We start from the raw sequence: 15,556 nt of genomic DNA, 5'->3' as shown, positions 1-15,556 counted from the left end.
CCTGGCCTCAGCCCTGGGCTTTATAAGGGCCAGGCCCTGCCTCCTACAGGCAGCTGGCTCCCCTTAGTTGCTCCGGCAACCCGCAGCTGCGCTCGTTACTCTGGCAACCTTCAGCTGGGCTCGTTAGGCTCTGCCAGGGCTCTCCCCCTGGCAGTTTCTCCTCTCTAGGAGCAGGCACTGAGGTGCCCTGCGACACCTATTTCTGTGAAATGTTGCCAATACATTGTTTCATAGATGGTAGGGTCAGAAAGGACCTAAGCAGATCATCAAGTCTGACCCCCTGCCATGGGTAGGAAAGGATGCTGGGGTCAAACAACCCTGGCTAGGTGATTGTCTAGCCTCCTCTTGAAGACTCCCAGGGTAGGGGCGAGCGCCACCTCCCTTGGAAGTTGGTTCCAGCTCCTAGCTGCCCTGACTGTGAAGTAGCGCCTCCTGATATCTAGCCTGAATCTACTCTCAGTCAGCTTATGGCCGTTACTCCTGGTAGTGTTTGGGGGAACAGGGACTCACCCATTGCCTGCTGGTCCCCCTTGGCAAGTTTGTAGGCGACCACCAGATCCCCTCTCAGCCTTCTCTTGTGGAGGCTGAACAGGTTCAGGTCCCGTAGCCCCTCCCCATAGGGCCTACCCTGTTGCCCCCTGATCATGTGAGTGGCCCTCCTCTGGAGCCTCTCAATGCTGTCCACATCCCTCCTGAAGTGCAGTGCCCAGAACTGGACACAGTACTCCAACTGCGGCCTGACCAATGTCACATAGAGGGGGAGGATCACCTCCTTGGACCTGCTCATGATGCATCTGTGGATGCATGACAAGGTGCGGTTAGCCTTGCTGACCACGTTCCCACATTGGCAGCCCATGTTCAGCTTGGAATCAATAGTGACTCCAAGATCCTTTTCTGCCTCTGTGCTGACAAGAGGGGAGTTCCCCAGCCTGTAGGTATGCTGCTCAAGAGATCCTGAGGAGAGGGCCACATCTCCCACTACAGAGGAAGGCAAAACCCCCCACAGTCCATACCAGTCAGACCACAGGGTAAAATTCCTTCCTTACCCCAAATATGGCAATCAGCATTACACTTAGACCACACTTAATCTGTGCAATATTAAGCAGAGTTAAAGTTGGAACATGCGGTGTGTAGTTGCACATTAAGGGCTAATACCATTTTTTATCTGCACAACTCTGAATTGTCACTAGAAACCTGGTGAGTAGGGGTGTAGCTAGAAGCCAGGACACTTGGGCTCTATCCTTGCTTGTGTGGGACAGGGGAGGAGAGGCTGGGAGCAGTACATCCTGAGATGCTAGAGCACTACAAATTGATCATTTTATTTCTGTGGAGCAGACTGAAATTACCCTAATACAAGGTAGATAGCATGGCCCAGGGTTAACCCTTTCCTGAAGTGGTGTAACCCCAAGATGTTCAAACAGCACTCAGCATGAGTTAATGAGCTCCTACGTGTGGATGCTTGCATTTTAAATGCCCCTAGTAAGGTTTAAGGGGGGGAAGGGGCAGGTGAGGTTTGTGAGAGAGAAGCACCTTGTTTCCCTAACCGTTGGGTTGCCAGAGAGAGGCTACCAAAATTAAAGGGACAGAGTACTTTTGTTTTTCTTTTGCAGTTTTGTTCTGGCATAAGTCTCACTTAAGGAGATGTGTGCTTTGCGAGGTGGTTGCCTGAAAGTTTTGGTTCTCACATTGCTACCAGTCGACTGGATGGAACTGACACGGGAGGTTAGGAGGTCCCATAGTGCCAGACAGGGACACCAGGCAGGAGCTTGCCAGGACAAGGTACAAGCTGCATAGTCTGAGAAGGTGAAGATTGGCTGGCTGGAGATGAAGATAGCAGGACAGAGACAGGTCCAGCACCTTAGAGAGGGAGAACTAGGGTTGACCCATAGCTCAAGAGGGGTGGATACTGTGAAGAAATCCCCCTCTGTCTCTGTTTGGGTCAGTCCCACTACCCCCTACCCTCCTTACAAAAAGGTACTTGGTTCAACCTGGTGACCTAGGTGACCGGGCTAGGTAAATTCCTGAGGGGAGGAGGGAGCTCACTCTCTTCCTCTGGCGGGCATTTTGAAAAGCCACAAGCAGAGTACCTCCAGGCTGCTGTCTGGATGAATCAGGAAGTAAACCTGGAAACTAGCTAGTAGATTAGGGCTAAGTAATTCAGACATGTATTAAAAGGGACACTGAGCCCATATTTGTATGACTCAATTTATTAGAACTTGCTCAAGGTGTTTTTATCTTAAATTCCATTGTCTACTCCCCCCCACCCCACCCAAGGTATTGGGTTACAGCATGACTGGCTGTTTTTCTCTGTGAATGCCTAAGGGGAGAGAGGACAGAGATGCTTTTTGCTCCCAGCAGAGCTGGGCTGTGTATTGACTAACTCAAGTCATACCTAAGACTTCCCTGGGAGGCTTTGGGCTAAAAGAAGCACCCAGAAGCTTTACCAGTGGGTAAAGCACCCTCAAGACTTGCAGAGTCTGTGTATCCTGGGCTGCACAGCTGCACAGCGCCCTAACAGAGACCAGTGCCCGGGTGGTAGCAGTATTACCCCAGGCTTGTGGGTGTTCTCCAGGAAGGGGGGCAGCTGGATATAAGCTCCCCAGGGGAGACTCCTGAAGTGTGATTTTGAGCCTGGCACAATGAGGTGGGTGGCTCTGCGTAGTAGTACCCCCTACTATGCCAGGGGCCTGCAGCCCAAGAGGGCAAGACCAGAGCCCTAGAAGAGCAAGACCGGGGCCAGGGCCCCAAAACCTAAGGAGGACAAGACAAGGGCTGAAACACAGAAGCCAGGCCCGGCACAGTGGACCTAGGCTGAGGAAAAGGACAGAAGCCAAGAAGGCTAAACCCCAACAAGATGTAGAGGCCTAAGGTGTCCTACTATTAGTCTGGGGCCGAGAGACCACAGAAATGACAAATTGGTAACACCTGTGAGGCATGGGCATGGCGGTAGCAGAGTCAGAGGCTGTGAATAGCCATTAAGGTGATTAATCCTGGAAGGTACAGATGGGCCAGGATTAGTGTCTGGGGGCATAACAGAGGGAGGTGGAGTTCATAGGGAATCTGTAGACTAGAAGAAGATGAAGGCTTACTCTGGGACCCTGGGGCAGCCTCCCTTACTCCCAAATTAGATAATAACAACAAGGCATGGTAGGAGAGAACAAGGAAAAGGGGGGTGCCTCGAAAGCCAGAGTGAGGCAGGATTCCTGAGGCCACCAGGGGACATCATGGCTGCCCCTGGGACTCAGTCCTAATACAAAAAGTACGGAGGGCAGTTGTGGGCTGTTATATTTGTTTATTCATGCTACAATTGTTTATCCAGATATTTTACTACCATCCTAAAAACAACTCTTTATTGCATGAATGACACATGCCCCTGGTGGCTGGGGGGGGCACAGCGGTGGTAAGCAGGGAGCTCCTGCAGACGCTGCCAGCACTGTCAGCAGTGGGGGGAGGGGGGTGGCAAGCGCCAACCAAGGGTTGGCAACCACCTACAGACAGCGCTGAAGCAGTGGTGGCAGCCAGCAGCGATTGCTGACCGCCCGCAAAGACCGCTGGTGGTTTCGGCAGCGGGGCGGGGGGGGCGAGCAGCAACACTGTCGGTGGCACCTTTTCGTAGGGGGGTGCCCCGCCATGCTCAGGGGGTGCATGTGCACCCCCTATGCATCATCAATGCTTTATTGTCACTTTCTTCTGTATTTCTGCCATCAGTTCAAGAGTGTGTTTTTTGTCTGTGCCCCCATTAAACTCATACATAACCCCATATGCTGGTCTAGGAGAGTCTCCCACCTTCTGGAAAACAAGTGCTTCAGTGATAAGAAGTGCCTGAGAAACTCTTCTTCCAGATTGGAAACCTTTAATTCTTTTCAAGACATGATGTTACACAATAGTCAGACTCGAAAGCTGCCTATAGATGTGCTGATCTGCACTTTAATTAAAATGCTCCAGCACTGTCTCACTGTCACATGTATTGAACCCTCCCCCGCATTTTAAAATGACCACGGGGGCACTTTAACTAAAGCTCACTGAATGAGCTTTAGTTAAAATGCCCCTGCAGCTTTTTTAAAATGCCAGGGGGGCTTAATGCACGTGACAGTGAATCATTTTAATTAGAGTGGCTATCAGGGAACTGCTGTGTTTAAAACAGCCCCTCCCCACCCCTGAGAATGTGTATGCACACCCAAAGTGTCACACTGAATAGTCAGATTCTAAAAGTTGTCTTAACAAGGGATTTATTAAAAACAGTGATCATTGTTGGAAAAGAGGCTAATTTTAAAAGTGTGCAATTCTTAAGCTAGCTGGGTCCATTAAAATGAGAAAATGAGTATGTAAGTACTCTTTCTGGCTGTTACTTAGACTGTATAGCTCAGGGATGCACCATCTGATGCATGGGTCTCAGGAATGTATCACAAATGATTCAACAGGCATTTGATTTTGGAGGTACTGCTGTTCTATCACAATATTAGGCTGCAATTCCCTGAGTATTTCAGTGACACAGCATTTGGATAGGTGTAGCATTTAGAGTGAATGAGACACAGTGTTCCTCGTATAAAGGCAAGTGACTTATTTCTGCTAACTCCTCTAACAAGTTCTAAAAGATTTTCCTGACTTTCTTGTATTGCTAGATCTTGCATTTGAAAGGCCACTCCACTTGCACTAACAAAAACCTAGACAGTTGACTAAAGGCGTGAGAATGACTTAACATAGGTGTATACACAATGGAATCTTACAAACACAAATACTGTGATTTCAATTCTCAGTAGCCTTACTGCATATAAAATATGAATTAATAGCAAATACCAAAATCTCTCTCAGAGCTCCTCAGATTGCTTCTGTTATTTTAAGTGGGCTATTTTGGGTTTCTAGTTAAGTTTTGTTTGGCAATGAAAGTTCCCAGTCATTTTTTAAGCCCTTTTTCCTTAAGATGCATCCTTGTGTGTTCTACATTTCAAAATAAGATTTATCTTTCTTGAGACAACTAGTAAGGCTCCTAGACCATCTGCTTATTGTCTAAGGCCCACTGACCAAACACATTTTACTTTTCCTTGGGCAAGTGACTCAAATATCCATAAGAACTCGCTGAAGTGAAAACACTTTGATGTAGCCTAAGTGTATTTCTTTGAATATTGTATATTATCTCCACCAATCTAGACTTTCAGAGCAGTAGGTTAGTGGCTCCTCATCTGTGAAATATAGGTTAGAATGGTCCAAAACACCCACATGACTTTCAAAAGTCACCAAAAGCTCCGATATCCTTGAATCACTTTTTAAAACAATGGACAGATTTTTCAAATACGTGTACATTCCAACTCCTATAAGTATCTATCATGCCTTGTCCTTAGTCTCTTGAATCACTTAAACTCCTTTGAAAGTGATACCCACTGTGCTCTAGTTCTAGGTCTGGTTAAGATTACAAAAGAAAAAATAGTAAGACTTTTGTTTGGTTTTCTTTCTCCAAAAACCTCACACTATCTCTGTTTGATTCCTACTAGAAACAGTGCTGAGGCAGAAATGGAGACGCAAGAACATATTAGGATAAAAGCAGTTGTTAAAAACTTTTAAAGATTCTCTAACATACAGAAAACCTGCCTTTCAGTTCTTTCTAAACTCTGCCTGAAGAATATAATACAGAAAATATCTATCTGTATTATTCCATGCAGGGACTCCATTTTCCCCAGAAGGCAAAACTTAATCCTCATCCCTCACAACTGTGCCCACAAACTCTTCCATGCTTTTCCTTCTTTTCATATTTTTTGTTCAAAAACATCTTTCTCATGTTCCATGTTGATATGAAATGTAGGGTTCTTCACATTTTTCTGTTGTTTCATAGCTAGCCTCTTCTTCTTGAATTAGCTGAAAGCTATTAAATATAGTAAGTACTTCAGAACCAGCTACCTTCTGAAAGCCTTCCTTTTTTCTGATGCCTCTCATACATGAACATGAACCTAACATAAGCTCCCCACCCCCACAATCAGCACTGGGAAAAAAACCCTTGTCTAAGATTCATGTACAAAGAGGAAGGTGGGGGGTTAGGCAGCTGAGCCCAAGTCAGGGCTACAGTCAAACCCAAAGCAGTCCCCATTTGCTCTCTACAGCTTTTGCTACCCCTCTGTTCCCTTTCCCACCCCTGCTTCGGTTGAATTCCCTCCTGGTCACCGAGTACAGAGATACTCTGTACTCTGTCTGGCCAATCAGAAGCACTGATGCTGTTGCATGGCCCAGCAAGGGCTACACTTCCACATACTGTGCCCTGTGACCCAGCAGGATGCAGAGCTTGAGCAGCATCTGACAGCAAGGCAGGAGGGAGATAGGGGAGAGGCAGAGTCTATGGAGAGCAGAGCAGAAGGAACAGATTGTGGGGGGCAGAAGACAGAAGAGATTGTGGGGAGAAGGAGCAGAAATTATGGGGAGTGGTGGGAAGGGGCAAAGTCTGTGGGGAGCTGGGGCTGGAGGGGTGCTGGGGGGGCAGAGGACAAGGGTACCACCTGCCACACCCAGTCACTGCTTTCCCTGATGTAGCAGTGTGAGGGAGACAGATTTAAGATAACCCTCCAAGAATTAGATTCAATACCTGAAATATTATAACAATTTTATACATTTTCCACATATAGAATCTAATTATTGTGGGGGAGGGGTCATCTTAAATTCAGGGTTGACTTAGATTTGAGTGAATATGTTACTTCTTGCAGACACAGAGTGAAGTACTGCTTAAAACTCTCCCAGTTCTTGTTCATATTCCTGGAGAGTTTCAACACTGCTGGGACCTTAACTGCACCATTCTTTCACTCAGGGAATTTTCTTACATTTGCTCTTGTCCTAATACTGTGTGTTGTAACCACTGTAACCACTCAGAGCCAAGAAGTCTGAGAGAGATCTGTTATACTTGGTGCCTGATGTCTAACTGGTCAGCATTGCATAACATGAACCTACTGCTGTATAACATAACCATTACACCCTCAAAAAGCACAGTTTTCCACATTGTTAGCACAGGACTAACGATTTGTTGCAGGATTTTATCTGCTAGCAACCCTGAACAAAGATTAATGCAATAAACTTGAGCAGAGAGCAGTGAAAAGCCTGTCCAGGGGTGCTCCACCCTCACCAGGCAGAGACTAGTTGGGGTAGAGTGTGGGCTGGGGATGGGCCAGGGCCCCCTCCTGCCGTGTGCCAGCCCGGGCCATGCCCCGCCTCTCCACCTGAGCAAGGAGCAGGGGAAAATCCTGGCAGGGGCTGCTTCCCACCACACCCCTCCACCCAGCTGGGGGTGTAGGCCAGGGTGGGGTTTAAACCTTCTCCAACCCCCACCTACTTAGCAGGCCAGCCTGGGCCTGGCCACACCCCACTTAGCTTGAGCAGGGAGGAGGGAAAGGCCTCAGAGTGCTTCTCTCCCAGCTACCTTCCCTTCTTTCCACAGTGGCCAGAAGGCTAGAAGGCATGCTCTAGTGCCCCCCAGCTTCTGGCCTGAACCACTCCAGGCATGTGGTCGCATTTCCAGAATCAAAAGTGAATGTCTGTTCACTTGCTTATCAGTTCAATCTAAATAGCTTAGATTAATGTGAGACAATGGAATCGATTCAGCAGGCTTTTAGATTGTCTGTACTTAACACTCTGCTATCCAACCATGCAATCCAGCCTGCAATCAGTGTTCTGCAGTTTACAAGTGGCAGGCCGATCCCTTGCCATCACAGCCATCCCAGCTTTGTGGTACCAGGTACTATCACCAAGTTAACTGGTCCAAATTGTCCCTCACCTAGCTTTTGGACAGCACTTTTTGATGGAGGCTGCATTGGGGAGGCAAAAGAGCAGCCCTCCAGAGCAGGGACGCCTATGGCAGCAGCAGGGGATCTGAGACCTGCTGCAGCATCCAAATAACAGGCTGTGGTCTGCCATTAGTAAGAGCTTGCCAACCCCTGTTACAAATGAGGTGGTGGGAAGGGGAGTGGGGAGAAGGGGCATGCCAGGGACAACAGATGCAAGATATCAAATACTGTAAGTGTTGCAACATTCTCATCCAGATGGGAACAATGATTACAACTCGCCACCTGCTTAGCCAGTATGAATAGCTTCTGAAGCGCACAACAAAAGGCACCTCCTTGACCCAAGGCTCCACCCACCAAAAATCAAAATCCTGTTGCAAACGAGAGATAAAAGTGGGCTTGAAGAAAGAGTTCAGAATTTTTTTATAAGTTTGAATGTGAAGAAGCCTAAGTAGGTGGGGACTGTCACTATGGTTCCCCATATACTATCTGTTTTACAAACAGCTTGGTAATACTAATGCAACATTTCCCTTCTTTAGCTTATAACTTAGGTTTGGGCACAATAGGGCAATGATCATCAAAATTAAACAAGCTGGTGTACCTGGGATGCTCTGTCTTCTCACAGCCAATGCTCCATCAGGTGGTTTGGCTTGGTTTGCAGATTTAGTATAAGGACTCTCATCTAGGAAAAAAAAATAAGCCACATGAATCCAGTGAAACTTCAGTTTTAGTTGAAACATATTTATAACATGCTTGAATTTCAGTATAACTCACAGTGTAACTACACATTTACTTCTTTGCTGCAAAAATAAACTGCTTGATTATATGCTAGGAACACCACTCACTGGGGGACCATTTTTCCTGTGTTAAAGTGGGATACTATGTTTTTCTCCCCCTCACCTCTCAAAGGCAAGGAGGGGGAGGAGGGGCAATGCAGCAATGGCAGAGTACCAGAGAAGAGTGTGATGCTGGGGTGCTGTGGGATGCCAGAGGACTGGCCTAACCCTTTTGTAGCCTTTCACCAGAGAGGGCTGCTGCATTCCCACTGAAAACAGAACAAAAACATTCATTTGCTAAACCAACAGGACACTCAGGATAGGTGCTTAAACAGGACATAAAATCACCCTATCAGAAATTCAGAATTCCTTTATTATACTATTCAGGGAAGTAGCAAAACCTTACAGACTCTCTCCAAATACAAGAATTGTTACTAGGTAAACTGGAAAGGTCAAGAAGGACCTTTTAGCACACACATTCTCGCTTGTGACAAAGTGACAAAGGCAGGAAACTCCAGCTGAGTCACAGAGGAGGATAGCACAGTCTAAAACTCAAACTGCAAATTCTCTTTAAGTCTGGCTGTAGGAAGTCTCACTTGTTTTACTTTAAAATGACCTTGGGGAAGTAGAGACTTTCCCCTTTTCACTTTAAGAAACCTTGCCGTCTTTTTAATGACTTCTAGTGGAAGACTATCCATATTCAGCACAGAGACCACAAAGCCAGAAGCTTTACCCCTTTATCAGAACTCCGGCTGTAAGAAGCCATTCCTTTGGATGTGGGGATCTGCGCAAATCTTTTCTGTTATGGCAAGTGATCTGAGAGACTCAAATTGATAGTCTGGCCACGCACCTTCGTGCTGTAAAGATGGCAGTATGACACTTATTAGTGGATGTTACTGGGGTTGATCATTACCAATATATCTTTGAGACCTACTGGGTGGGCCTACACTAAAGGCAGCATTAGGTAGCAATGAGCAGCTTCCTGGATCCCTTGCAATACAATCAATGGGGGAAAAAAAACGGTTGACACAGTAACTTTAAATATAAATGACAAGCTATAAAAATAGGAGAGAGATTCTGCTAAGAATGATGTGTGTAAATCAAGCATTAGAACAGACAATATTTACTTCATAACCTTTGTCACAAGGAAAAAATAAGAGGAAAACTGGAAGCCTGCTTTGCTTGTCTTTTCATCTGATCCTCAAAAAGCTCTAAAATGCACTATCAAATACTTCTACTTGAAGACTTCAGGTTAGAAAGGGCCAATTAGTTTTCAGCATATGCATAGGTTCAGGCATGAATATAGATCAGTGTGTAAAGGAATCAAAGTTATCTTGTGTGACATATTGAGATGCAACAGAAACCATCAGATGAATAATATAAACATATTTTTGGCAACTGACTTTTCTTTATAACTGACCCTCTTTAGATTTCTTGCCCCCTTTGCTGATTACAGCATTTGTGACTTGTACAGGCTCAAAATCCTTCTGAATACTTACATCAAAGATGGTTAGTTCCCTCCTCCCACCCCCATTTTCAAGCAAGCAAAATAAAGTTTGGTCAGCATAATTTAAAGCCAGGTCTGATATAGAAGACACTATGAAGAACAGTTCAGGTTTTTAAACCACAGACTCTCTGCAATGATTTCTTCTCTGTAAGGCAAACTCAGTAACAAAAAGAGCTTGAGGAACACCACCAACAAGATAAAGGACTGTTGTAGCCCTGCAGCTTGAAAAGAATGCAGTAACTAATTAGGAGTATACACATGACATCTTAACAGCCAGATACCATTGCTTCTGCCACAGTAAAATTAACTCCTATTGCCATAGGACTATCATCTTAGCTAGAAAAGTAACAAAGGCGCTGTATATACTGGATACTATCATAAAGCCAAAAAAAGAAAACCAACAGACATAAAACATGCACTTACACAGAAAGGAGAAATTTGTCATGCAGTCATGCATGTTTTCAGAAAGAGGCAGACTTTGGACAAGGACCGGACAAGGACAATACTTCCGTTTGAAAAAAATAGAAAATCTAAGTTAATGTGCTGGGTGGGATGCATTGCCACAGGTTTTTGAAGATATCCAGAGAGTAGTTAGTGCTCATGAAAGAAAATGGATAGATCTTTTTTCCTTCACAGAAAGGGCAAGCCTAGCTAGAGGCAGGATAAGGTTCCCCAAATGCCCATCAATACTTCTCAACACTAGCATTCAAGGCACTTGAATATGGAGCAGTTTGGTTACTGTATCCATTTCATCTTTAGCTGTATCTTGTGAGAGGGTGTTATCTGTGAGGGCAGATATTGAGAGAGAGACTTTTCTATGAAGAAGTCAATAGAGATCATAATCTTATTTCACAAAAGCCCATGAATATTTGTGACTTTTGGTCACTACTTGTCTGGGCCACATCTTAATGGGTGATGTACATATTAGTATACTAAACAAAATAGTCGTCTGTGTGCATTTTGTTAAATATGAAATTTATAAATGAAATGGAGAGAGGACCAAAAGCAAGATTATAGAATGGAGAGAGGACCAAAAGCAGGGAGGAATTCCCACAACCAAATATTTCCCATTCAAGCCTGGTGTTTAAAGAGATGAATGAAGAGACTATCTTCTTTAGTGACAGCATAATCTTCCCTGTACCCAACTGCATCTTGTGGTTTCTTGGTCTTGGAATCAAGCTTAATGTGCTTTCAGTAAATTCCTTGATTTGCTGGTGCCTAGGCAGATTAAGTGATTAATTTGTACTGAAAATATTTCAAAGAAACAATGCATGTTGTTGCCCTGTGAAGAAGAAAAAAGGGCCAAGGAGCCAACACCATGAAAATGGTAAGGGGTGAAAGGTCAGTGAGCATCCATCTACCAGATAACAATTAAAGATAAGCTACTAGGATCAACATGCAAGAACAAAGCAGGAACCCTATTATTCAGGTTAGTTTATATTCATACGAAGAAGCATAAATTGTCATCTAGATATAATCATCATCTACATATATAAACTAATGCTAAGAGGAGGGCATTTGTATATAGGCAACTCAAGCGTCTCCATATCAACTAGCCAGGCCATTGCAGCGAAAACTGAATGGAGAGGACACTTTATCTTTGCTACTTGCATGGGCACAACACAGAAGGGGGAAGTCATGGGTTATAAGCTCAATTCAGCTGGTGTAGAATAGAGCACCACAGATCAATTCGTTGGTGGGAGGAACCAATTCTGTTCCACTGGTTAGCTACCACCTGCCTTAAGCTAGGCGGGTCCCCAGCCAGTAAGGTGTTGACCCATCATGGTCTGCCTGCCTCATTTGGTGCATGGGGTTGGACCAAAAGTCGAAAAACAGAGGGCAAATCAAGTACCAGGCAACAAGAAAAGAAATCTTGAAAGCCTCTGGCTAGGAAGCTGAAATGTCAGGACCATGTGTCCTGGCATGAATAACAATTTAGAGACGATGGACAATGTGTGGAAGACCTCAATGATTGATCAAGGGCTGCAAAAACTTAACATTGATATTGCAGCCTTGCAGGAGACAAGATTGGCCAACTCATGCTCAATTTGTGAGGCCAACTACACCTTTTTCTGAGAAGGCAGGAGTGTAGAAGATACTCACCTACATGGGGTCAGATTCACAGTTTGCAACAGGTTGGTCAAAACCATCAGGACCCCCACTAGAACATCAGATCACATCATCTCACTCTGAATATAGTCAACCAACAGCTTTATTAACATCATTAGTGCTTATGCACCAACTTTACAGGCAAGTTCGGGTGATAAAGATAATTTCCATAATGCTCTGCACCAAGTCATTGAGCACCTACCATCAAATGAGAGACTTCTCCTCCTAGGGGACTTTAATGCTTAAGTAGGCGCAGATCACAACTTGGCCAACCTACCTGGGACATCATGGCATGGGGTAAATGAATGAAAATGGCCAATGTCTTCTTGGACTCTGCGCTTAAACATCCTGTACATCACTAACACCTACTTTGCAGGCAAACAGTATCAAAAAGTATCATGGAGACACCCATGATCTGGCCACTGGCATCAATTAGAAGAACTTAGCAAGACCATAGACTCTCTAGCAAGCGGAAAAGCAACAGCAGGGGATGATATCCCAGCTGAGGTTCTCAAGTGCAGGAAGGCTAGCCTGCTACTACATCTGCATCAACTTCTAGTGTGCTGCTGGAAGGAATGTCAAGTATCCCAGGACATGCGTGATGCTAACATCATTACTCTCTACAAGAACAAGGGAGTTTAAGGGTGACTGCAACAACTATAGGGGCATCTCTCTCCTCAGCATCGCAGGCAAGGCTTTTGCCAGTCATACTGAAATGCGTGCGACAACTTGCTGACCGTGTCTACCCAAAATCACAGTGTGGATTCAGAGCAGGGAGATCAAGAGTGGACATGAGATTCTCTTTACACCAACTGCAAGAAAAATGCAGAAAACAAAATAAGCCACTGTATGTAGCATTTCTTAACCTGACAAAAGCCTTCAACACTGTCAGCAGAGCAGGTTTGTTCAAGGTCCTGGTAAAGATTGGATGCCCCCCAACTTTACTCAACATGATATGTGTCTTCTATGAAAATATGCAGGCCGTAGTTCAGTTTGATGAATCAACTTCTGACAGGTTTGAGATGAACAGTGGAGTGAAGTAAAAGCATGTCCTGGCATCCACAATCAAAATATGCAGGCCGTAGTTCAGTTTGATGAATCAACTTCTGACAGGTTTGAGATGAACAGTGGAGTGAAGTAAAAGCATGTCCTGACATCCACACTCTTGGGATCTTCTTTTCTATGTTGCTGCACTACGCTTTTGATAGCTTGGAGGAAAGCATATACCTTCACACAAGATCAGATGGCAAACTCTACAATCTATCACGTCTAAAAGCCAAGACACAAGTGAGACACATAGTTAGTAGGGAGCTCCTTTTTGCTGATGATGCTGCACTCACTGCTCATGAAGAAGACCAACTACAAACACTCATGAATTACCTCTTCCATGCCTGCAGGATGTGTGCCCTGACCATCACCATCAAGAAGACTGTGGTCCTAGGACAGGGTGTTCGCCAGTCACCGTTTATCAGCCTTGATAACACCTCTCAAGGCAGTGAATAAGTTCTGCTACCTTGGATCAGGGTGGATAAAAATCAATGGTTTAAAGAAAAAATCTGATTTTTTAAAATTTAAAGCAGATTTTTAAAAAATCATCAATAAAATACTAAATTTCTCTCTCATTTAAAAAATTACAGTTACAATTATATCTCATCACAAACATGTTAAACCTATACTTAAGTCTCATAAAAATGAATTAATGGCTCTGTCACACACACACACATTGACTTACCTACATGAAAATGGCTCTAGTCTGTCTGTCCAGCCTAACTACCAGCTCTTGCTTCTTGAAAGTTCTGGGCTTTCAGTTTCTGTTTCTCAGCAGACTAAAGTCACATGTGCAAAGACACAGGCTGGATAGGATTGCTGTTGTTCTGTGCTTACGTGGTGGTGGAACTGGGCCAAGCAAGGCCAAGGAGTTAGTTAAGACACTCTCTTAAAGACAGAGAGACAATATAGGAAAGGACGGAGGCAGAGTAGAAAGGAACAGTGGAGTGGAGTGGAAAGAAAAAGGGAAGACATTATTCAGCAGTACACACAGCTTCCTATATTCCCCCACACTTTTACCACAGAAAAACTGTCATGGCTTCTGGGCATAAGAGAGACCCTATCCGGGAATACTTTGAAGAAATTCCTTCCCTGGATAAAAAAGGGAAACGTGTCAAGTGTAAGCAGTGCAAGGAGGAGATGCAGGGCCTAGTTGCAAGAATGAAACATCATAATGAAAACTGCTTATTGGGAGAAAACAATGTGGATGAAGATGTAGATATGTCTGAAGAATGATGTAGATCAACTGGTTAGTAAATAATTTACTTTGCAATGCATCATTCTTCAAGATTCTCTCTATGCCTTTTAGTATAACTGTGATTTAACAACTAAATTCCAAAGCTGTTTGCTATGCTAGATGTTGCTAGAAAAAAAAAAAGTTTAGCTTAGCTAATCCTTATGGTTTGTTTAATTAGTTAACTAGGTTTAGAATCTATCACCCAAGTTTACAGTACAGAAAGCTGCAATAAGAGAAATCTAGAGTTGCCAGTTACCACTGGGTGTCATTTTCTTATTTTATATTACATAATACATGTCCCTTATTTTGGAACAGCATGGCCCCAGACCATAATGGTGATGCCATAAGTCTATTCCCTATTTTACTTTAGCATAACTCAGCTTTCCCAAGGGAACCCCATCTTATACTTGTTTTCTCAAAAGACAGAAGTGCCAGTCAGTTCAATGGGGCTTAATCCCAAATTAAGTGCATTCTAAGGGCAGTCGGTCTTATATTTTTTGGTAATTTGTAATCAGATCTGCATCCTTGCTGGAAAAAAAATGTAAATGATTAGCTGAATAATAGAGTGAGAAGAACTGAGAAGAATGACTCTTCAAAAATCATTTTTGTTTCAGGATCCCATTTAAGAATAAGAGACTTTGACTGTCTATCTGCAACAACTTTAGAGTCATCCGTTGGTACTTTTAGCAGTGCTGACAAAAAACTGTGGGGAGAAGGGGACAAGCCGGAGGGCAGGGAACAGCTGTAAGCAGACCTGGACAGGTTGGACAAGTGGGCAGAAAACAACAGAATGCAGTTCAACAAGGAGAAATGCAAAGTGCTGCACCTCGGGAGGAAAAATGTCCAGCACACCTACAGCCTAGGAAATGACCTGCTGGGTGGCACGGAAGTGGAAAGGGATCTTGGAGTCCTAGTGGACTCCAAGATGAACATGAGTCGGCAGTGTGACAAAGCCATCAGAAAAACCAATGGCACTTTATCGTGCATCAGCAGATGCATGACGAATAAATCCAAGGAGGTGATACTTCCTCTCTATCGGGCGCTGGTCAGACCGCAGTTGGAGTACTGCGTGCAGTTCTGGGCGCCGCACTTCAAGAGGGATGCGGATAACCTGGAGAGGGTCCAG

At 44.6% G+C, this 15,556-nt stretch overlaps 1 protein-coding gene across 15 annotated transcripts in view; it reads right to left on the bottom strand.

Annotated features, from left to right (window-relative positions):
• GRIP1 (glutamate receptor interacting protein 1) overlaps positions 1–15,556 on the bottom strand; it is a 432,091-nt gene that overhangs the window by 177,878 nt on the left and 238,657 nt on the right. For 14 of the 15 annotated variants that reach the window (XM_025202800.1, XM_025202799.1, XM_025202791.1 and 11 more), the window contains one exon: positions 8,356–8,436. Coding sequence is in view for 12 of the 15 variants with exons in the window: in XM_025202791.1 (XP_025058576.1) it covers positions 8,356–8,436 (81 nt within the window). In the remaining 3 variants the exon portion in view is untranslated. Of the gene's footprint in view, positions 1–8,355; positions 8,437–13,878; positions 13,985–15,556 lie in introns of those variants that run through there. The other variant, XM_025202801.1, reaches the window with a different exon arrangement.

The sequence above is a fragment of the Alligator sinensis genome, unplaced genomic scaffold (genome assembly GCF_000455745.1).
Source record: "Alligator sinensis unplaced genomic scaffold, ASM45574v1 scaffold65_1, whole genome shotgun sequence".
Lineage (NCBI taxonomy): Eukaryota > Metazoa > Chordata > Crocodylia > Alligatoridae > Alligator > Alligator sinensis.
Note: the sequence above shows the minus strand (reverse complement) of the source record. Positions and strands in the feature narration are given on the sequence as shown.